This window comes from Ruditapes philippinarum, unplaced genomic scaffold (genome assembly GCF_026571515.1).
Source record: "Ruditapes philippinarum isolate M1 unplaced genomic scaffold, ASM2657151v2 ctg52_1_1_1_1, whole genome shotgun sequence".
NCBI classification, from domain to species: Eukaryota; Metazoa; Mollusca; class Bivalvia; order Venerida; family Veneridae; genus Ruditapes; species Ruditapes philippinarum.
Genome location: NW_026858333.1, coordinates 115,146 through 139,412, shown reverse-complemented (window position 1 = coordinate 139,412; position 24,267 = coordinate 115,146). Strand labels below are relative to the sequence as shown.

The 24,267-nt window shown below is 32.8% G+C and overlaps 1 protein-coding gene across 4 annotated transcripts; it reads right to left on the bottom strand.

The window, feature by feature from the left end:
• Window positions 1–1,128: 1,128 nt before the first annotated feature.
• LOC132752856 (galactose-3-O-sulfotransferase 2-like) lies at window positions 1,129–21,051 on the bottom strand. Of its 4 annotated transcripts, none has more exons than XM_060743246.1 (3): window positions 20,932–21,051; window positions 5,473–5,579; window positions 1,129–4,891 (listed from the first exon to the last, which is right to left on the bottom strand). In XM_060743246.1, the coding sequence occupies exons 2-3, from the start codon at window positions 5,529–5,531 to the stop codon at window positions 3,580–3,582; spliced, it is 1,371 nt and encodes a 456-aa protein (XP_060599229.1). In that variant the 5' UTR covers window positions 5,532–5,579; window positions 20,932–21,051; the 3' UTR covers window positions 1,129–3,579. The 4 variants fall into 4 exon arrangements, with proteins under 4 accessions (XP_060599229.1, XP_060599226.1, XP_060599228.1 ...); XM_060743243.1 differs by lacking the exon at window positions 20,932–21,051 and adding an exon at window positions 20,755–20,886; XM_060743245.1 differs by lacking the exon at window positions 20,932–21,051 and adding an exon at window positions 13,482–13,897.
• Between the last annotated feature and the right edge of the window lie 3,216 nt (window positions 21,052–24,267).

Sequence of the window (24,267 nt, the reverse complement as noted above, 5' to 3'; positions counted from 1 at the left end):
TGTAAGCTGATATCTCCATAACTACTGAAGGGAATGGATTGAAACTTCACACATTTGTTCTCTGTGATTATTTAAGATGATTGGCACAAGTCCCATAACTCTGATTGCTCTTTTGCATAATTATTCCCCTTTTTCGACTTAGAAATTCTAAGTAAATTTTTGCTTGTAAGCTGGTACTCTCCATAACTACTGAAGGGTTTGTACCTTTTCGGACAATTTTATGTTTTCATATAGGTAAGCATTATTATACTCAATGAAACACCCTTGTGACAACTTTTCGAATAGTCGAGCGTTACTGTCCTCCGACAGTTCTTGTTACTAAATATTCTGCACTGTTTGAACGTATTTGACGGAAAAATAATTTAAAAAAAAAACGCTTATCATTTCAAACATTTATTCAATTTCATCAAATAAATAATAAAACAAACAAATACATATACATTAAAATGGGAATATTTTGTTAACACTCGTCTACACAAAATTTACCAGTTTACGCCTTTTAGACTAAGGGCTATTTCGGAATATTTTGACTTGTAAACGGTAATTGTATCTATATTAACTGCCATTGATTAAGTTACGCTATTTTATTTGTTTACTTGACAACATTGTTGCTTTTAAATTTTGTATAAACATTTACGAAGATTTTGAAGAATATTTCTTAAAATATAAGAGCTCATATTCAAAAATAGGAGGAATTACTGACAGTTTAGTAAAATCCGAATTAATCCCTATCAGGATTCATAGCATACAATTAACTTCAACATGAATGAGAATGATAACTTTTGGAGAGAAAATAAAGGTTATGTAAAAAGTGTAAAAAATGTTTGTTTTATTCTAAAACAAAGGAAGACTCAGTTCGACTGATTACATGTACACTTAAAATGTAAAATACATATCATATCATTTTTGATTATAATGATAATAAAGTGTTTATAAAAGTATAAAAAAAACAATCATAGAGTATTTGACTTAACATCTATGTATATAACAAACTCACATTTTTGTTACATCACACTAGTTTCGTTACACCAGTCTGATTCCGTCAGACAAATGAGCCGCGTCACGACAAAACCAACATAATGGGTTTGCGACCAGCATGGATCCAGACCTGCGCATCCGCACAGTCTGATCAGGATCCATGCTGTTCGCTATCAGTTTCTTTACTTGTTATAGGGTCTGTAAGCGAACATCATAGATCCTGATCAGACTGCGCGGATGCGCAGGCTGGTCTGGATCCATGCTGGTCGCAAACCCATTATGTTGCTTTTGTCGTGATGCGACTCAAATCTAAGTTCGTGACACTAGTCTAATTTCGTTACATCGTTACGGAAAGTGACAAACCACATGTTTATATTTTAGAAGAAGAAATTATTGAAGTTGAACGATTTTTTTTCGAACTCAAAATGGATGAAAACCCTTATAATTGGTACTCCTTTTTTGTATGTAAATTCTATAATCTTAAAATTCTCCGTTGCATGTCCTCAAAATTATTACTTTATTTTAAATTATAATCTCCACTTCCGGTCAGATGATTTATTTTTATTATATTGAAATAAATTTATCACTTTCAATATCTGTAGACATGGAGTAAAAACAATAAAACATTTCGATACGAATGAACACGAATAAATACAATTTTACTACACAAATTCAATTTTCTATTACACAAATTTAATTATCTCAATAAAAAAATGAACGTAAATAATAGCAACAATGACTGTGCTATTACTGCTGTTATTATGAACGCGTGTATTTCAATAACTTCCGGAAATGCATGCGCTAAGTAATCCTTGACACCATTTCCTTTACCGTTTATGAATAAGTCACTTTTACACATTTGTGAAACATGATAAATTGTAACCTAGAATGTATATATGAGTTTACAGCGTTGTTTCCACTATAAATGATAATTTCAACATGGAGAAAATATATCTAAATTACGGCTAACATAAAATGATGAATGCGCAATTACATACACAATGTATATGACCATTTCTCGTCACATAAATATTCAGATAGGGCAACAAATGCATACTGCATACATTGGTGGACGATCGTTGGTTTATAAAGAAATGGCGGCGAAAAATTATTAAAGGTTAAGTAACTCTTATAGTTAAACTAATTTCGACACATATCTTTAACTACGTCACATATTATAACCTACGTCACATAATATTAACTACGTAGACAAATTAATTCAAATAATACTCCGACTAGAGACTTTACAAGTATAACTTGATATTAAAGAAAATAAAACAACGGTAAAAATAAAAAACGAAGAAAAAATAAACAAATTGACCAACTTGACTACTTTTCAAATAAAATCATAAAGTCTACACTGGTTCCCTATATACATAATTGATACCCGGTTTTAAATATGTGTACCATCTTGGCATTTAAAATCTCAGTTTTTAAATCGAAGTACATTTTGTACAAAAAAAATGAACTAGTTTTGCCAGTATAAAAAGACAAAATTAAATAACAGCGAAATAATTACCATCAAGATCACTAACTAAAATTTGAAAAGCCTTTTAAAGCTGCATGCCTTCAGATGTGCCAAAATATTTCAAGAAAATGTACTAATATTTTAAGGAAAATAAAAGGATTCAAAATTCAAGTAATAATTTAAAGTAGTGCGATTAATGGCTAATTTTTGCAGTTTTTATCAGAGAACCACTGCGTTAGTATTCCATTGTGTGTCTTATGCAGTACGGCCTATTTGTTTGGCATATTTTGACCGCCTTTTTGGTATTTTGTGTAAATTGTTACAAGTGTCTTTAGCAGTGTGAAAATTACTTTCTTTGTTCACTTCACATTATTTTACTTTTAATTTCATTTTCAAAATTTTCATGAAAATTAGCATGAATATGGTGGCATGCTGCTTTAAAAATTAAAAAAAAAACTTATCTAACTATAAAGACTATAGATTAAAATATCAGGAAACCTACTGGCCTTGCAAAATTGTTAAAAAAGTTGGTAATCAGCTTTCAAGTGTCATATATAAAAATGTTGTAATCTCTTCGATACATAATACTGATCTTTTTGAGATCGCTACATAACGACGCATTCTATTGGTCGATACTAAAACATTACCTAAACCAAACCAATCAGATGGAAGATCTAATTGAGCGTAAATTTTAGTTCTATCATGAGTTGTCGAACTTGATCGCATTCACACTGGCCTCCAAAACTTAATATGCCACTTTTTAACAACTTCTCCCTTCATCTTTTGCCGCATATAATATCCTGTCACAATATAAAAACTGGTACCCTTTCAAACAAGCAGACTCCATCAAGGACTGTCGTTCCTTTTCCCTTACACATCAATATCTACTCAGTTGTCGGGTCGATACTTCAGGCTCTTCACAGAGTTGTCGATCTTTGTCTACAACACTTCTGCTCCATTTTCATCTTGAACGTTTCCGCGAAGTTCTAAAATCTCAAGTTATCAACAACTTCCGGTATTCTTGCTATAAGCTCAATTTATAAGCATTTTACGAATCTCAATTTATTAGCAACTTCTGGTGTTCTTGCTATAATCTCAATGTATTAGCAACTTCCGGTGTTCTTGCTATAATCTCATTTATTAGCGTCTTCTGCTTCAGTTGCTATTACTTTTTTTGTAACAATTGTTTTATTATATTTAGACCATGCATTTTCTATCAATCGTTTCATCATGTGTAGTTCAGGCTCCATCATTAGTCTGCAGTCGTTAAGTGTTACCGTAAAACTTTCACCCCAGTTGGTTTTAGGTATTGTTAAAACAGACTCAGATTTGCCCTGTCTCATTGACTTAAAGCAGAACGTTTTCACTTGTATTTGAATCTGTTTAAAACTCACAACTTCTGCTTTAAAATCTTCCCCATGAGATTCAACCTTAGCATTAAATACTGAACTAAAACTTTCGTATAATTTAAAATCCGCACTATTCCATTTCCTGAGGTTTTTAATATCATTGTCATCTAAATTAAAATCAGGTTTATTTCCCATTGCGTTCAACGGGACATATAAGATATCTTTGGTGTCCCAGCATAGTATCCGTTTCATAAGAACTAATGATTCCTGAAAATATTCTAACACTAAAACTAAGGAATAATCTCTTTTTAGCTCATCGATGTAGCTGTTAACATACGTGACGTCATGGAATTTCTCTTTTGGTATGCCGAAATCGTAGCTCATCCGATTGTACATGAAATACGTTTGAATTTTTGTTCTTGAAGGATTCTTCAAAAATTCACTCACAACCTTTTCGTTATAAATTTTACCCAGAGGCGAATCTCGTAAATGTTTGTAGAAACCATAATAAGATGCAGCTGAAATAAAATGGCTCACTGGTTCTCGGATTATTCCAATGTAAAATGTATCATTTGGCATTATAGAATGGAACGCTTTTCGGTTATAAACCACGTGATTACACAGGATATTGTACGTCTCGTTTGCTGGTATCGGAACTATATTTTCTTTAAAGACAGTCTTTCCATAACCTAAATAATTAAACCCGTATCCAGAGGATTTTCTAGGAAGAACTATATTAAGTTTATTTTCAATAGCAAAGCGCAAGAATATATTCATCAGCGTTGTACTTCCGGCCTTGTGCACTTTAAGAAAACTGACATGGAACTTCTTTTCTCGGCACGTATTCGTTTCATATTCATTAGTTAAAGTATTCGTTTGAATTTTCCTAACATTATTTCGCTTTTCATTGGATGAAATATCCATGAAATTTTCCATGGGTGAAAGTGAGTCAACATACAACTTCTGTTCTGCAGACTTGTTGCCATACGAACGGCTGTTAGCTGCCGGAAACTTGGCAATGACGAACCCTACGCCACCTAATGGCGTCACAAAATGTGTCAACAAAAAGACAACCAGGAAAATAAGTATACACAATCTGAAAACAGGAAAAAGAATAATATATTCAACAATTAAATCATGCTTCAATACTAGCTCAAAGCGATCTACAACATGCGTGTATTTAGGAAGTCCACGAAAAGACAGGAAAAGAAAATCTGAGCCATATTTTGAATATAGCGTCGAAGCAATGATAAAGAAGAAAAAGAAAACAGACAAAGTATGTACATGACCTAATGAGTGCAATATTTGCATAAAAATCAAAAATAAAAAACATAGCCTAATACCCATAATCATCTCGGAAACAATAAGGACTGAAAGTAGTTCTATCACGTGACTCATGTGCAAAATAAGAAATAACATATATCAATTTCAACATCCGAATGAAAATGATGTGTATTTCGAAAACATTATGATTGGAAAAGATGTCTGACAATCAGAATTCAATAAACAGAAGGATCATGGTGGACCGTAGAGAACTGTGATAATTATATAAAGTCAAGAAAATGACAAAAAGGTATACAATCATCATTACTTTGCAAAAATGGATGACAAACACTGGGTATTTGTTTAAAACAAAAATTTACAACCTTATTTATCTAAAAAATAAATGTTACATACAAAAACGGTCGGCTCCTCACAACCTGCGTCATCATCTGCCATGGTGCGTCCGTCGGCATTCTGCGACAACGTCTGGAATAAGACTTAAACTTGGGTATCAGGCATCTCTGAAATAAAACATAAAATAATTTGGTATCTTAAAGAACCATTAACGCAAAATAACAGTTTATTTCCAATATGCTACCTTTATGGCACATCATTTCACTTCCAACGCTACACTATCCAGGTGATACATACATGTATATAAAAGACTAACATGCTCCGCATAAAATCTATTATAACAACATTTAAAAAAAATGTGCCATTTACGTATAAAATATACGTATGTTCTTATTTCTGAGACATACTGTGCTTATTTAAATACAAAGCCCAAAGAAGTGAGCATTCTAAAGCAACATAACTCTTTTATAATAAAATACGTCCCTTTCCGGAAAAAAATGACATTAAAATATAACGTGTCACATTTGATCTATCATCAAATTACAACTTTATGGTTGAAGTGCAGTGAAATCCTGAAAAATATGCTCAAATTATCAAATTAGTTACACTCAATTTAGTCAAGAATGTATGTGTGTTTGGGTTTGTTTACCCTCGCCACCGTCATAAAGGGCCATAACTCAATAACACACAAACACACATGGGTTTTTGATAAAATGACTGTGATAAGAATCATCTTCTATTGAAATATAATTATATTCATGCAAAAGAAATATCAAAATCTACTAGCAAGAACTGTATTATAATTTCCTATACACATGCTTAATTATAAATTTACAAAGGGCGATAATGCAAATTCTGAGCCTCATTTCCTTACTTTTACATAATCTTATACTTTATTGTATTTTCTTTTAGTCTATCTATATGTAAAATAATAATCAAAACAGTAATTTCCTTTAAAACCCTTTTTAAGTAACACAATGAATTTAAAGTCCATAACTCAAACATCCTGGGTGGAATTTGATGGCACTGGATTATCTGCATTTCCCTTAATCATATATGCATTAATATTCCTTTCCAGTTCGAAGAAAATGGGACAAACCGATTCTAGGATATGGACCCGGCTGGAAGGCCGGAAAACGTTATTTTAAGGCCCAGGATAACTTAGAAATGTTTTAATTTTTATTTTTAGTGTCCTGTTACAGTTTTCAAAAAGATACCCATTGGGCAATTACCCGAACCACGGGTCTTTATTGACATTTTGTTATTATGATGACAAAAATCACTTCCAGTGCTACTTTTTTCAAGTAATAAGCATCTAAAATGCTCTAAAACCATTATTTTAATGTTATAAAACTCATGGTTGCCTTTTCTAAAGAAGGAAAATTAAATCATTTCTGAGGCATAATGTGTCTTCAAGTATCCCCCTTCCATTTTTTTCCGGCAGGGGATAATAATCTATACTTTAGTGTTTAATATGTTTTGTACTTTATCTTTATTTAGAATTCTCCTTGATAAGACATTGTAAAACTAACAAAAATAATTTTCGAGTAGGAACGGAATAAATAATACTTCTATTTATTCTAAATTGTAGTACAGTTTATGTGTACACAAAGCAGCCTGAATGTTTGACATATATATAAGTGTTTCTGTTTACTATAACGTAAAAGAGAGACGTATGAGTATGCACATGTTCATATAACACTCTCATTCGTTTATATGTTATTTGTCAGATGCCCTTATAAGCCATGATTTTTTTGTAACTTAAAGCTTGCATTCAACAGCGATGGCAGCTTTTTACTATATTCTGCAAACTTCTTTTTGCAATATACATGCATATTGTAGTCTTGGTGTAAAGTTACCATAATTTTCACAGAAAGTTAATGACACGGGAACATCGGATTTATAATTTCAACACATCCGGATTTCCTTAAAAATGATACAGCCCTTATATGCATGTCTATTTAACTAATTGATTTCGTTTGGTACTAATTCGCAACCTTTCGGACATTTCCGCCATGCGTTAATAATAATTATCGAGGTGTTCCATTGGCTAGTTACACGTGCAAGTTGAACTTCTACAGAACAGTAAAGACGGATATAAACACTGATATAATTTAGCATAATTCATAACTCGATATTTGAGATAGTCTTAACAAATAACAACCTTAATTCGGAATATATCGACAATTTCCGTATTTTATGTTTATTAAATAGGCAGGACCATTTATACGGAAATGACGAAACTGGCCGAAAATACACGATACGGAAGATAGCTGGTTAATTCTTATCATTAATGCCATCAATATGGTAAAGCTAATATTCAAACAAGTTTAGATAATATAAAAACAAATACAATTGTCTCATTGTGTAAATAGAACTAAATTATTGAGTAAACAGAACTAAATTAAACATATTTACCCTCATGTGTCCACTTTTACATTAGTTAAAGTACTTGTATTCCAAGTATTTGTAGCGAATTACAAACATAACCAACTTTTCCTAGAAGCTTTTCAATGTAAAACTGGCGGCAGAATATCGTGTACAATAATACATGATATTATTAATATCATTCATATACTTAACACAATTACACTACACACCATACAGTTGGCCAATTACTTCATTCAAGTGCATTCTCTCTTGTTATCGTTTTTCCTTAATTGAGTTAAGGACTTAATCTATTTCATATTAGTAATTTTAGCGGTTATACTTTGTTTGACTAAAGTTTTGTCATACAAGTCAGTTGAATAGAAGGAGATAATCACAAGAAAATCACGACAAAGATAACTAAATGATATTGCAATAGGAAATAAGTTTGTTTTTTTTACACGCAAAATGTCGAGTAGCAGCATTTGTTTTGAGGTTTCATCTACGACTATTTTCATAGTGTTATTATTTCACGTAAATATTTATTGATTATGTAAATATATATATATTTTTTTTCACAATAATAATAATAACAATAGGTGCAGCGCAGATCAAGAAGTGTGGTCGGTATTTAATTATTTTGTTTTTGCAAAAACAAATTTTTTAAAAAAATGGCTTCTTACACCCCTGCCCATCCCGCCCCTGAAAACCAGTAAAATGCTAAACTCCCTCTATGGTATATGCGTTACCCCTTGTGAAAATTTTACGACATCCCTCACCCCCTCTCCCCAACCCCATGGTAAAATATACTGGAGCCGCGCCTGGTGCACATCGAGAGCTCATTTACTGGCACTCGAGCTACTTGTCTTATCATGACACTGTAATTATTTGTATTGTCCTGTTATTTAGAAGAAAGTTTATAACGCGGAAAATTTTTTCTCGCCAATGAGAGCATATTATAATGTAAGATGTCGAGAGAAATACGATATGCATTTCGAAGAAATATGCCTCCATGTTTTTATTAAAGGATATTAAATGCTGATATCATCAAATCGTCAACTAAGTACAGTAAGCCGGTTAACTTCAATAGGATTTAACCCGTTACTGCACTAAGGTATCTTAACAACTGTATATTAAAGGCACATCATGACTAAGAAATCCATTTTTATTAAATTCTTTAGAAATGTCAAAAAAGTGTTTAACAATGTTCTAATAATGGATTTAGAGCATGTAAGATGTTTAAACGCTAAGGAAAATTTTTGAATATACGGTAATGTGGGTAGCAAAATGTAAATAAAGTAGTATTTGACTTCCATACAAATACAAATTCACTTTAAATATATCAATAACAATTGTCAACAGAGCAAAAAAGGGCAAATATAGTTCAGCTATATGGCAAATGGTTATTTATTTTTTTTTTTTTTTGAAAACTGTAACAAAATACAAAAAATAAGAAGTTTTTGAGAAATAAAAATGATAGCAATTCTGAGGCATAATGGGCCTTTAACGGGGATATTGAATCACACAATAGTATAGAGCCTGCTCAGACTGCACGGGTATAGTAGATAAAGTATATGTTCTGTTCTAAGGGTAATCACTTCCGGTTCCGGTAGAGTTAAGATTGAAGTACATCCTAAAACTGCTTTCGAGAAAAAATATTATCGAAAGAAAATCATCAACTTTAAGATATTTTCTTTTTTTATGAATTTTAATTATAATTATTTCCTTAAAGCATCCTGTTCTGAGCATGACAGTATTTTTTTGGCAACCGGAGCAGCTGAATGATTACCCATTATCCTTAACTGATGTTTATGAAGAAACTGGTTGATTTTTTCCGTTTTTATTTGTTTGGGTCGTCAGACCAAACAAATAATGGTAGCGAAATTTCAGAGTCTAATGTTCTTAATTGCAAATGCCGAAAGTAGTCCACTTTTTTGAAGCGGTTACTTCCCTTTTGTATGTACACTAAAGCCGAAAAATTCAGGGGAGATCACTGCGTAAAGATGGTCAAAGACAGGCGCATCAATTTTCAAGCAAAGTAATTCCCGAATGGTCGAAGATTTCTAATATTGTTTTCTGGTATTTTCTGATCGAAAATAACAAAATACAAAGCGGACATTCAATCTCTGACACAGAAGTTTATGACAAACCTAACAACAAGTAGTTCTCAAAAAACAGCTTAAAACTAGCGATTTAAAAGAAAGAAATATTTTATTTTGTTACAAGTATCCAACAAATTACAACGCATTTAAAAGTTAAACAATAGCGTTGGCTTATAGAATTGTCAATAAAATGCACAATCACAAATTACGCGGATGAATATGATTTTATCAATGAAAATACTATTTTTAGCCATGTAGATTACCGAATACTACACAAACCGAGTAGTGGAATATATAGATTCTACATGTCGGACTGTTTGGGCGAGAGGATTTTTCGCTAAAATATTTACTTCAATTTTAAACAACAGGTTTACCCTGAACAAAATACCTCGAAATTAATAAGGATTACAAACCTGAATGCAATGGAAGTTCTAAATTTTAGAATGACTAGATATTATTCAGACATACTGTGTATAATTTCTCCGTGGTACAGTGGTAACGCGCTCGCTTAGTGAGTGAGAGGTCTCGAGTTCGAATCCCAGTCGAGGAAATTTTTTTTTTTGGTTAAATTCTTTTTTTTTAATTGTTTTTTGTTAAGGAAGTAGCCATGATTTACAAGGATAAAGTGTGGCTGTCGTAAAAAAAGTACATAAATGATTTTTTGATGCAACTCTAGTTATGCAGAATTCCGTATGTGCCTTACAAAATGAATTATAATACATAAAATAAACTTATACAGGAAAATGCATACAGATATACAGTACGATTTAGATTGCAAAGATCAGAAAATACCAAAGAACATGAAGCCCTTTGATTCTTTTATAAATATACATGCTTATAGTAAGCTTCAGGATTATTTACATCTGTGTTAAACAACAGTTAAAAGTCGTTACAAGCCCTAATTTAGAATAATATGGTTTTCTTCAGGCCGTTCACATATAAATTTAACCGTGGCTGAAGGGTTTTCGGGCTCGCTTAGGAAGCGAGAGGTCTGGAGTTCAAATCCCAGTAAAGGTAACTTATTTTTTTAAATTGTTAAAGTCAAATAAACATTGGATTGAATATCAGTGTTGCAATTAGTCTTATAGCCAATTTACTACAATTAAAACGCTGGAAAGCATTGGTGGCACTAAACATATAATCTCACAACCTGCACCTTTCTTACATTCTGAGACCCAAACAAATTCAGCGCCTTCTGTGCTTTGATTAAAATTAGAAAGCTAACAGCATGTCTCTTCAAAACTTAAATATTTCAAATCTCATTTTAATCCTTTCAAGTCAAATTTAAATGTAAACGATCAATCAAACGGTTTTATATATGCACGAGCTCGAGAGTAACGTGCATATAGCGCATAACCGCGAATAATGAGTAACGCGATTCTTTCTTCATGTATTTCACACAGCTTTAAGTATACCAATTTCAGTTAAAATATGGAACATTTAATTTTCTATAAACATATCAAGGTAGATCTTGCCTTTTTCCCCTAAAAAATCACTGAAGTGTAAATTTTGAAAATATTTGCGCGCGGACAGAAAAAAACTAGTACCTGGTCTGCATCAAGCTGAACAAAAAATAACAAGTATAATAAATACATCGTTCAAATAAATACATTACTAACAGTAGGATTGACTCAATCGGAACATTTCGACAATTCATAATTATTTTCCGAAGATTGACTGAAAGTGGCGAAAATATGCGATTGAGACTGACAGCGACATTTTGACAAAAGTACATTCGCACGGAAATTGTCAGATACAAAAACTATCATGTCAACAACGATGCTTTTGTCAACTATTACGATATATGTTTTGCCGACACAATAAAGAAAACGTCTTTTTCTGTAATGTTTGTTGACTGTTTGACACTTGGACATCGTGTAATTTTACTTCCACAATGACATATCTGTTTCACACAAAAATGTTTTTGTGACATGTGTGCCGAATAAAGACCGGAAAGAACATTGGTTGATGCACACAATAAGTCCATTATATGAATCATTTGTGTAAACTTTTCAACCTGTCTCATCAATGTGGTTATAGGCATGGTGTCCTAAAATAGCATTAAAGTGTATAAAACAAATTTGCTGTTTGTGGATTATAAAATTTTTGTTTACATTGCGATCAAAATGATTACAGAATACATAAAATGAACGATGAACGAAATTTGTCGGTATATTTTACCAGGGTCTTTCAAAACAAAAATTCTATTTGAAGGACCATGATTTTACTGAAAGCGAGTAGAAACCATGCAAGAAATCATCGTCAAACCTTCCAAACAGCAGCCCTGTTGCCATACAATATTCAAGTATATTAAATTGCATTATATTTGAGGTTACAAATATTTTTCAAAAACAACCATAAGGCAGCATATTTTTTTCTTTAGAATTTTATAAACTATTCATCAGATATCGCTTTATACACTTTTATAAAGCAACATAAGCTTCTAAATTAAAGGAGCTCCACTGAGGTAAAAAAACAACAACATTTAAACAAAAAATTTGAAATTCTTACATAGAAGCCTAAAATTATAAAATTTGATATTCTTTTATAGATCAAGTGAAATACCTCAATAGAAAAATCGTTAAAGGATTTTAAAAGAAATATGCTACGAATTAAATAAAAAAACGATTTTTGTGCCATTCTTTGCCCGTTGCAACGCTTTTCTTTTAAAAACGTGGTGAGGGAATTATCTAAAAACTCTGCACATAAGTTTAATGGTACAGTCTACAAATATCGAAAATTATTCCCAGTCCCGTCATGTCAAAAACCCTCAGCAGAGTATCTTTATAAGAGGTGCGTTCAGCATGTATTGATTGCATTATATTCATTAAGATGCACTTGTGAAGTTCTTACTTAATTTTCTACTATTGCTGCACAAGATGCTGAAGAACAACATAAGATCGCTTTAACCGGAAGTAGAAACCTAAATACATCTGTAATAATTCTCAACCAAGAGTTGTCGTCCTTTATCGCTCATTAACACCATGTTAATGGACGACAACTCTACTATGACATTGATTTACCACTCGGTCACACAAAAAGGTTTTGACTTATTAACCTTTAGATATGTTAATGATAATTACAACACCATTTTTCTCCTAATTAATGAGTTAATCAGGTGTCAAGTTACGGACTTATCACTGTGTTAAGCGTTTATGTATATACCACGTTAATGTAGCATAAATATAAATATATAAAATGTGTAAATCAACGCTTGGTAATTTAGTTTGCATGCAAATATGTTTATTAGTCAGACAGATGCGATTCATTTCACGTTTTTTACGTGAAACTTTCGACGCAAGAAAAGCAATTTAGAACGTGTCAAACAAATGACCGTTACAATTGTAAAAAATGTAAATCAGTAGCTGTAACCCTATAAGTTAGATTTATCACAAATTTTTTGAAAACAATTTTGTTAAAAAAATCTTTTTTTATTTAAGCTTCTTCGATTATATATAATTATGAAGGAAAACGAACCTCAAATATATTAAGTTATCTTAATCAAATTATCTGATAATTATCGTTATGATATTATGATCTGATTATTATCATCAGCACTGGTTTCAATTATCTTATCAGATTTAAAAAAGGTAAATTTACCTGAGATATCCGCCAATCAATCAATTATACACATTAACATGTGATTTTCAATATCTTTTGTGATTCTTTGCAACTGTCATCGGAAATTCATTGTATGATACACCGGTTACACTGCGCATACATGTCGATTTTAGTTGTCCAATTTGTTTTGCACTGATTTCCGATCATATAATCCTATTATTATAACGGAGTACACACTTTTATAGATCTAACAATAACGATTGGTTTGTTTTTAAACTCATTGGCTGTACTTCTTCATGCGGTAATCCTGTGTGGAATTTTAATAAAAACTCTTTATTTTGCGACAAATTGCTGCGCATCACAGGGACATGATTTATTTGTCAGCGTTGCTGTCAAAAAATAAGACCAGTGGCTATTTGTTAAAACGAAATCGATACAAGATTTACAAGGATTACGTAACAACGACATTGTGACACGGGTCACAGGTTGTCGTACTGTAAAGTTTAATGAACGCTGCAAAAGATGTTTCATGCGCAAGGAATACAGTTTATATCACTACACAAAATAGTTCCTCCATTTGCAAATAAAACAAATCAAATACATTGTATATATTTTTTCACAATGAAATAAAATGGTGAGCGAAGAAAGCATTTGGTAATTGTCAATTTTCTTCTTTTATGTCGCTGTCTATTTCAAACCTTGAGCCTTTTACATCGCCGTTTAACGAACATGTTTGTCTGAAAGTGTAACTCGTCGAGTCATTCATGATTTGTATATAAATAATGTAGTTTATAAATTTACATTTTATTGAAGTGGACCTTTACACAATACAATGAACTAAGCTATATCTACAAATCCAAACATTTCGCGGTGACATGTTTATATTTTATAACGTAAATCGAATTCAGTCCGAAGTTTGACGAAAATGGCCGAGAAGTTGCAGTTGTCAATGCGTAACCAGATACAGTTTCAAATCCCCGTGGAACAATAGTGTTACAAGTATGGCCTTAATATAACTTGTAAGAAGGTCATTTAAGAGATATTCGTCACAGTACAGTGATCCAAGACGAGTGTCCAGTTGTCAAAATAGCCACCACACTGACATATCATGCAAATACACACAACGACATAAATACATGACTGGGTCACCGGTGCCATAGCAACGCAATACAGATTTTGATCGTGTGTATAAACTAAATATCCGCGCAGTCTGATCAGGATCCATGCTGTTCGCTTACAAACCCTATAAAAAGTAGAGAAACTGATAGCGAACAGCATGGATCCTGATCAGACTGCGCGTATGCGCAGCTGGTCTGGATCCATGCTGGTCGCAAACCCATAATGTTGGTTTTGTCATGACGCGGCTCAATTATGTTTTAAAGCTAGACTCCCACACAAAACGGGTCTCAAAACATGAACATATTTGTTTACAGTAATATGCATAGAAGAAAAATTTGCAGTTTTCACGAGATAATTGTAACTTATTGCTGTTATGTTTCACTTGGCAGAGATACCTGTTACCACAGAATGATGCAGGTAGAACCGGATTACCGACATATTTTCTTTTTTTAGTCTCTTTTTATGGACATGATTTTAATCTGATATATTGTGCAGTAATCAATTGAAGGATAAAAAAATTACCAAGCGTACACCTGTTCTATACCGCAACCAACGGATTTACTTATAGGCAATATTTACAAAATAAAACGTTGCAACGGTTTAAAATTACAGCATCATAAACATAGCAAAAACTTTACTTTTATGTTTTTTCTTCGGACAAGACATGTATAAATCATCTAAAATAAGTAAAAAAATTTTCTTTTTGACAGAAAATTAAATTTTGTTAAATTTGTTGGAAAACCAATTTGGCTTCTCGGGGTTAAAGATTTTTGTTTTTGGAATTTACGCTTTTGTTTTAAATTGTATGAACCCGTTTTAAATTTTAAAACACCGGGCTTTTTTTGAAAAACACTGCTTTTCGTCACCAACCCTTTTTACCAAAAAGGGAAATTTTTAACATGAACCTTCCGAAAAAAAAATTTTTTCTTACATTTAAAAAAATTTCAGATTTTTAGGACTTTTCTTTTTATTATATAAAAATTTTTAAATAATAAATTAAATAAGTCTAAGCATTATTGGGTTTAAAAAAAAAATCGCATTTTTTTCTTATTTTTTAAAAATTTTTTTTGATAAAATAAACTTTCTTTTTTCCCTTTTAGGGAAAGGCCCATAAAAACATCCTTTATGTTCCACTACAAAATTTTCAAGTGTGTGTGTGTATTTATATAGATGAACACGATGAAGTTAGTAATCATGTACAATGCTAGCAGAGTCTGTAGCAGACGAAATTTCTCTGTGAGAAACACTCTTAGTTTATTGATCTCATCTTTCAGAATATGAGCAAACGGCTAATTAGAAGCTCATACAAAGATTTCGTCACAGTTCAGGGAAAGCTTGTATTTGTTTGAACAAAAAAAAGAAACAAACAAATAAACAACATTTTCTTTTGTTGTACAACTGTTACCATGGTAACATATGTAGATATAATGGAATTGATCGATTTCTTAACAATTATTTCAAGCAAATATTGACATAAATAATGTTACCTTTTATATCTTTTCAAAGCCAGAGAGCATGTAATATTTATGAAAAAGAAAACAAAAAGTAAACCTGCTCGCCGATTGGATTATTAAAGGACTCCCTCGCGGACTGATTAAAAGAAAACGCGTCTTTCGGCCATTTTCGTCATAGCTCGGAAAATGACTATCGATGATTGGCGAGAAGTTCCGAATTCAAGTTGGATTCTTATGAGTGCATTAAACTTACATAAATGACCCGATAATGAAAATTGAAACTCACACAATCTCAATTTAAAGAAAATCCATAAAACCATTTTTTTCAAATGAATTTGAAAGGGAATCAATAGACCCCCGAAATTATTCTGACAACATTTTTTCTTTAGAAATAATAATGTTAATAATGATAAATAAAATATTTTTTATCTTAAGCTTAACATTTAAAAGAGAATTGAACAGGTGTGTTAAATTAAAAAAGTACTGTATTTAAATATACATGTATAGCGTGGCTTTAGGTCGTGATAAGTAAAGAGCCAAAGTTTAAAAAAAAAAAAAAAATAAATAACAATAACAATAAACTGCGTAATTTTTAATCTCAGTATCTTATTTCTGAAAAGATTATTTACTGTTGAACTTAAAGAATAAAATTTTCGCAATAGATTTTTTTCTTTAATTTTCATTTACGATTAAATGTTGTAAAATGGAATATGAAACCTTTAATTTTTCTGACTAAGCGACTATATATTTCTTATTACTTTAATCGGGTTTTCACGACGCAATTTGAACTCTATGATATTTTCCAACTTGATTTTGAATTTTTAGTCCCGATTTAAATTTTATCATCATCATCATCATCATCATAACAACCACCACCATGCCAACTTCACCACATATATCAACACCACCACCGTATATTACCACCACCACAACCCACAATCATAAGCATCACCACCAGAACCACCACAATAATTACCACCGTCACATTCACCATCCCCCACAATCATCACCACCACCACAATATCTACCATCGCCACAATTATCACCCACCCACCACAATATCTACTACCACCACCACCACAATATCTACTACCACCACCACCACAATATCTACTACCACCACCACCACCACCACCACATCTACCATCGCCACAATTATCACCACCACCACAATATCTACCATCGCCACAATTATCACCCACCCACCACAATATCTACTACCACCACCACCACAATATCTATTACCACCACCACCACAATATCTACTACCACCACCACCACCACAATATCTACCATCGCCACAATTATCACCCCCACCACCACAATATCTACTACCACCACCACCACCACCACGACAATATCTACTACCACCACCACCACAATATCTACTACCACCACCACCACAATATCTACCATTGCCACAATTATCACCCCCCACCACCACAATATCTACTACCACCACCACCACAATATCTACTACTACCACCACCACCACCACCACATCTACCATCGCCACAATTATCACCCCCACCACCAAAATATCTACCACCACCACCACCACAATATCTACTACCACCACCACCACCACCACAATATCTACCATCGCCACAATTATCATAATTTTTCTGACTAAGCGACTATATATTTCTTATTACTTTAATCGGGTTTTCACGACGCAATTTGAACTCTATGATATTTTCCAACTTGATTTTGAATTTTCAGTCCCGATTTAAATTTTATCATCATCATCATCATCATCATAACAACCACCACCATGCCACTCACCACATAATATCAACACCACCACCGTATATTACCACCACCACAACCCACAATCATAAGCATCACCACCAGAACCACCACAATAATTACCACCGTCACATTCACCATCCCCCACAATCATCACCACCACCACAATATCTACCATCGCCACAACTATCACCCCCACCACCACAATATCTACTACCACCACCACCACAATATCTTCTACCACCACCACCACCACCACCACAATATCTACCATCGCCACAATTATCACCCCCACCACCACAATATCTACTACCACCACCAACACCACCACCACATCTACCACATCCACAATTACCATCACCACTACAATATCATCATCACCACAATCAACACTATCACAATATCTGCCACCATCATAACCACCATCACCACCACCACATTATCTGCCACCACCATAACCACCATCACCACCACCACCACATTATCTGCCACCACCATAATCATCACCACCATCACCGACACCACAATCACCACCAACACAACAACAACAAAAGTGTAATTATAAATATACCCTTTTACATAACATAGACATACGTATCATAAATCTACATACATGTACTTATACACCAAAAGTTCAAAACTACATTTACTAAAAATAGATCACAATACCTATTGGCATTTTAGCCCATGCGAATACTTGCCTGTATTTTATTAAAGTCATCCGTCCTCGGCACTTCTTTCATTCTTGAATCAGATTCCTTTTTTGAATAATATATTTCTTATAACATTGTATATATTTAACTGAAAGAATGAATGCCAGATGTGTCTTATGTTTATCAAGTGAAAACCCAATAAATTAATAACAATTTTCTCTGCAAACATCAAGTAAAATAAATGAGTTCATTATATAAATAGATACATGTACATTAATACAAGTTACACCTCGGAATAAAAAGGGCTCGTTAGTTTGTTTGTCGTCACAGCGACTATTGGCGTCACAGCGACACGTATTAAAGTGATAACTTATTAACTATAACACAGAAGGCGACAACGTCTCGTGTTCAATCGAGAAAAAAACTATTTTTTTTACAATAATCGACAAGCTTGAAATTAGCATTTTTTAGTATCTAGTTTCTATGGTAACAATGTTAAATATATTCGATGCGACTAGCGCTATGATACATTCTGGTTGAAAAAAATTCAACAATATCTTGAAAAATTTTATAAGTATATAAGTGAGTGTATTAATGAATAACTCTTTCTAGTGCAGCGATGCCGAGTGACAGACTTTAACAAACACTAACCAACTTTGATTGCGAGTAAGGTATAGATGATACTTAGTGTATGAAACGCACTTTCCCTCAACGAGATATATCCATTAATAAAGTTTCAAGTTGATATCTTCATTTCTCCATTACCCCAATTTCTTGTTCGGAAAAATCCAAATAGCGATAACTCCACAGTAATGCAAACAAGAGTTATGATTCTTGGACACTGTACCTCTCAATGAGATGTAACCACAATCATATAAAAATTTAGGTTCCTAACCCAACTCATACCGGACGGAGGAAAAGACCGTCTTTCATACTGAGTTCACTTTATAGTGATTTTACTTTGATCATCTTTGATCTAAAATCATAAACAACGTATTTTCGCCCCATAAGCAACCTTTTACCCCATACTTACAAGTATGTGCGGAATAACAAACATATATTCATCCCATAATGTCACTGGAGTCCGCGGGGACAGACGGACGAGCACCAGGACGGACAACTCAAAATATAGATCCCTACGTCTTCAACGGAGGATAATTACTTAATATTGTCTTTGGAATGAGATTTTGAAACCAAAGTTTTATCTATGTGTGTTTTTACTCATATATGCACTTTAAAGGAACAGTTGGACTGAATTTTACACAAAAAAGAATCTTTGTAACATATGCGCTATCCATAAATGTAATGACGCCTTTTAAGTTTTCTATTACGACTTTCCATAACTTTTTATCTTACATGGAATATATATTTGGCATGCCTATAAATTTGCGAGTTTTAGACATTACACCACCAAGAATAAAAATATTGCAAGGGATTCAGAAATAATGGTTGTTCAATGACTGAAAAATTAATAATGACTGAATATTAATATTTTTTCAGCAATCATAATTTAATGTTAATTACAATAATATGCATTTAATTACAGCGAAGAACTATAGATATTGTCTAATTGTCAATGATGCCCAAAAATGTAAATATTTTATTTCTCAAAAGCTTTTTACATTTCCTGTCATGTTATAAGTTCTGAAAAGTTGCTCATTCGCAAATAACCTGAACCATCTTTTGCTTTGGTTGCAATTTCGTAATTAGTACAATTATAGGGATTTAGTATTTTGTATGGAAGTCAAAATACTACTTTGTTTACATATTGCTGCTTTTATTACAAATATTTTCACATTCAACACTACTTGCTTCGGATGATACGCATCTTACATGTTCTTAAACAGAAATCCATAATTTGTAATTCTTTAGAAATGTCAAACATGTGTTTAATAATGTTTTAATTAAGAGCATGTTAGATGTTTAACAGCTGAAGGAAGTCGCATTGCACGTGCAATAATTTGTCGTAAAGGTAGCAAAATGTAAATAAAGTAGTATTTTGACTTCCGTACAAAATACCAATTCACTGTAATTATAACAATTGCCAACATACCAAAAGAAGTAAAAGGTAGTTCATCTATATTTGAGCCATTTAAATTATTATCTAAAGGTTATTAAACTCTTATGTGCCCTTCGTTTCTGAGGCATAATGTGCTTATGATTGTTGATTATAACTTTTAACGATTTTATAACAGGTTATATTCTCCTATTCTTATTGCGGAAAATGAGAATTACAACTTACAGGCCGTGAATATAGATAAAATATATATATAATATCCAATGAAAATTGACGTGACAAACGTGCATTATTATATGATGGTTAAAAATACAACTTACCATGACGTCAGCTATCACGATTCCTCGCTGAAAGGGTAAATAACTCCAACACGTCCCAATCAATGCACATTTCTCTAAAACTAAGTAAGAAAAGACAGACATAAAAAAGAAAGTAACATCGCCCGTTGTCGAGACATTAAAGTAATATGCAATGATAAGTATAGCAAATTTATTTACCTGAAGGATCCGTTCAATAAAACATAATCCCCACCCATGATGCGCTTTTGAAATGGATTATGCAAATTTCACATGGCAAAATGAGTTTGAAAGCGATCTTAATGCAAATGGTGAATCACTTTATATGTTCAAGTTGGTTTTAACAGATTTAGGATCGTTTTTATATTATTAAGTTGGTTTTTCCGGCTTAATGCGGTTTTGAAAGTATCCAAACCAGCCACTGTTTATGACCATTGTTTGTTTTTATTTTAAAGGGAATTGGTCTATATTATGGAAGATCTGTTGTACCATAAATAAATTATGTTAATAGTATTTAGGATAAGACATAACAACAGCCCACAAAAGACTTATATATATATGGATGTTGTTGGCAAGTGTGACATACATGAGCCGCGTCATGACAAAACCAACATAATGGGTTTGCGACCAGCATGGATCTAGACCAGCCTGCGCATCCGCGCAGTCTGATCAGGATCCATGATGTTCGCTAACCAAGTCTATTACAAGTTGACGCGGCTCATCTATATTACATACATTTATATAGCAGATAATAATATATTCTAGAACGAAAGATTATTTTTCATCAGACACACAATGTGCTATTTCTTATATTACGATATAAGAAAATAGAATACCGCATTTAATTGGTAATATTGGTAAAAAAATCAACAATAAGCAGTCCAATTCAATTGTACTGAAAACTTTTGGTATTATGCGCGTTTTGTCTCGCGTTATTTAATACAGTATACTTGAAAGATGGGATAATTGTGCCTACACACATGCACCAATCTCATTGAGTTGCTTCCCTTATTTTTTTCCTTATTCCAGTCCAATATCCATGTGTATCCATGTAGAATTGATCCAATACCGTTTCACCGAAACAAATAATTATGCAAGAATGCAATAATCGAAGTAAATTCTTTGTTAATTTGCTTGAAGTCTCCAAGTGGGATTTTCGTATTTCAAGAAAATACAATTTCTTCTGGATAGTTCTATTTTTTATTTCCAAACCAAGCATAACTTTTTTACGTGGCACAAAGATAACACGTGTGTGCGTGCATGCGTTGCATGCGTGTTAATTTATCCCGTGCGCACGAGATACAATGTCGTGGTCACGAGTTACTAAGTTACTAATCTCAAGTTATCGTATGAACAAGGTTAACGTGGCGTTAGTACGTACATACTGTATGATCAACCCTATCACAAGATGGTCCTCACAAACGTAACTTATTAATGTCTGATTTATGGGCCTTCGATAGTGTCCTTCTAATATGATCCTTAAGACATTTATCAAGTTAAATGTGAATACCATCAGCAGTTTCAAAGATTAATGTTGCATGTAAAACATTAACCAGGAATTGTCTAAGTTAAAAAAAAAACGTATACATGTACATGTATATAGAGAGTATTCTGATTGGTTAGTTATCTCGTGCGCACCACTTAATTATCTATTGGGCACGACTTAGTAACTGGTGACCAGGACATAGTATCTCGTGCGTACCACTTAATTATCTCGTGTGCACGACTTTGTAATTCATGACCAAGGCATAGTATCTCGTGCCCACGACTAAGTAACTCGTAGCCACGACATTGTATTTCGTGCCAACGATTCAAATATCTTTTGCCAACGACTTAGTAACTTGTCGCCACGACATAGTATTTCGTGCGCACGACTTAATTATCTCGTGCCCATGACATTGTAGCTCGTGGCCACGACATATTATCTCGTTCCTACGACTTAATTATCTCGTGCGCACGATTTAGTAGCTCGTGCGCACGACTTAATTATCTCGTGCGCACGATTTAGTAGCTCGTGACCACGACATATTATCTCGTTCCCACGACTTAATTATCTCGTGCGCACGACTTAGCAACTCTTGGCCACGACATAGTATCTCATGCAAAACAGACAAATAAACACACACACACACACACGCACGCCACCTCTGTGCCACCGTATTTTTATGTCAATCAGCATTTTGCTGGCGAACCAACCTATACTTAGCGGTTGAAATGTTCACACATTATACGATGGTTTATGACAAGTCGCTGTCTATCAGGTAAATTTACGTTTATGCATTTCTAATTTTAAATTCTATATGGTTCTGTAAAGCTATTTATAATTCCATTATAATGTTCTATGTCTTTTTTTCAATTATATTTGTTCTATATTTAGTTATTCATTACATTTGTTTTCGTTATTCTATTCTCACAATTCTTGTTTTATACAATGTATTCTATTAATATAATGTTATTCTAAAATTTCATTCTGAATTTTATTGTTCTAACAATATTCTGTTATATTCTGAATTCTGGTAATGTAAAACATTTTTTATCTACTTAAACAATTTTGTTCTAATCCTATATTTGATCGCGAATGTTGTTCTTAATTTCATTTTTGCTCAATTTTAATTCTTGTTCTGTACTCTCATATTTTGAAGAAGAAAAAAACAACATAATTACTATTATCAAAAATGTTTTGAATTAAGATGGAATAACTGTGACTAGAAACATGCACTAATCTCATTGAGTTGCTTCCCTTATTTCTGTAATTTATTATACAATGGCCTTCGTATGTATGTATGTATGTTTTGCTTGTTTGTTCACAACGACACAGTATAGGTCATATAGAGAAAGACCTCAGGTGCCCTTCCGTGCATTATTTCAGGCACGAACGGGCACCTGAGTAGAACCACCGACGTTCCGTAAGCTAGCTGGATAGTTTTTTCGCATGAAAGAATCCAAAGTCCTTGTCGGGATTCGAACCCACAGCGGTGAGGGGCAAGTGGTTTGAAGTATGTATGTATGTATGTATGTATGTATGTATGTATGTATGTATGTATGTATGTATGTATGTATGTATGTATGTATGTATGTATGTATGTATGTATGTATGTATGTATGTATGTATGTATGTATGTATGTATGTATGTATGTATGTATGTATGTATGTATGTATGTATGTATGTATGTATGTATGTATGTATGTATGTATGTATGTATGTATGTATGTATGTATGTATGTATGTATGTATGTATGTATGTATGTATGTATGTATGTATGTATGTATGTATGTATGTATGTATGTATGTATGTATGTATGTATGTATGTATGTATGTATGTATGTATGTATGTATGTATGTATGTATGTATGTATGTATGTATGTATGTATGTATGTATGTATGTATGTATGTATGTATGTATGTATGTATGTATGTATGTATGTATGTATGTATGTATGTATGTATGTATGTATGTATGTATGTATGTATGTATGTGTGTATGTATGTATGTATGTATGTATGTATGTATGTATGTATGTATGTATGTATG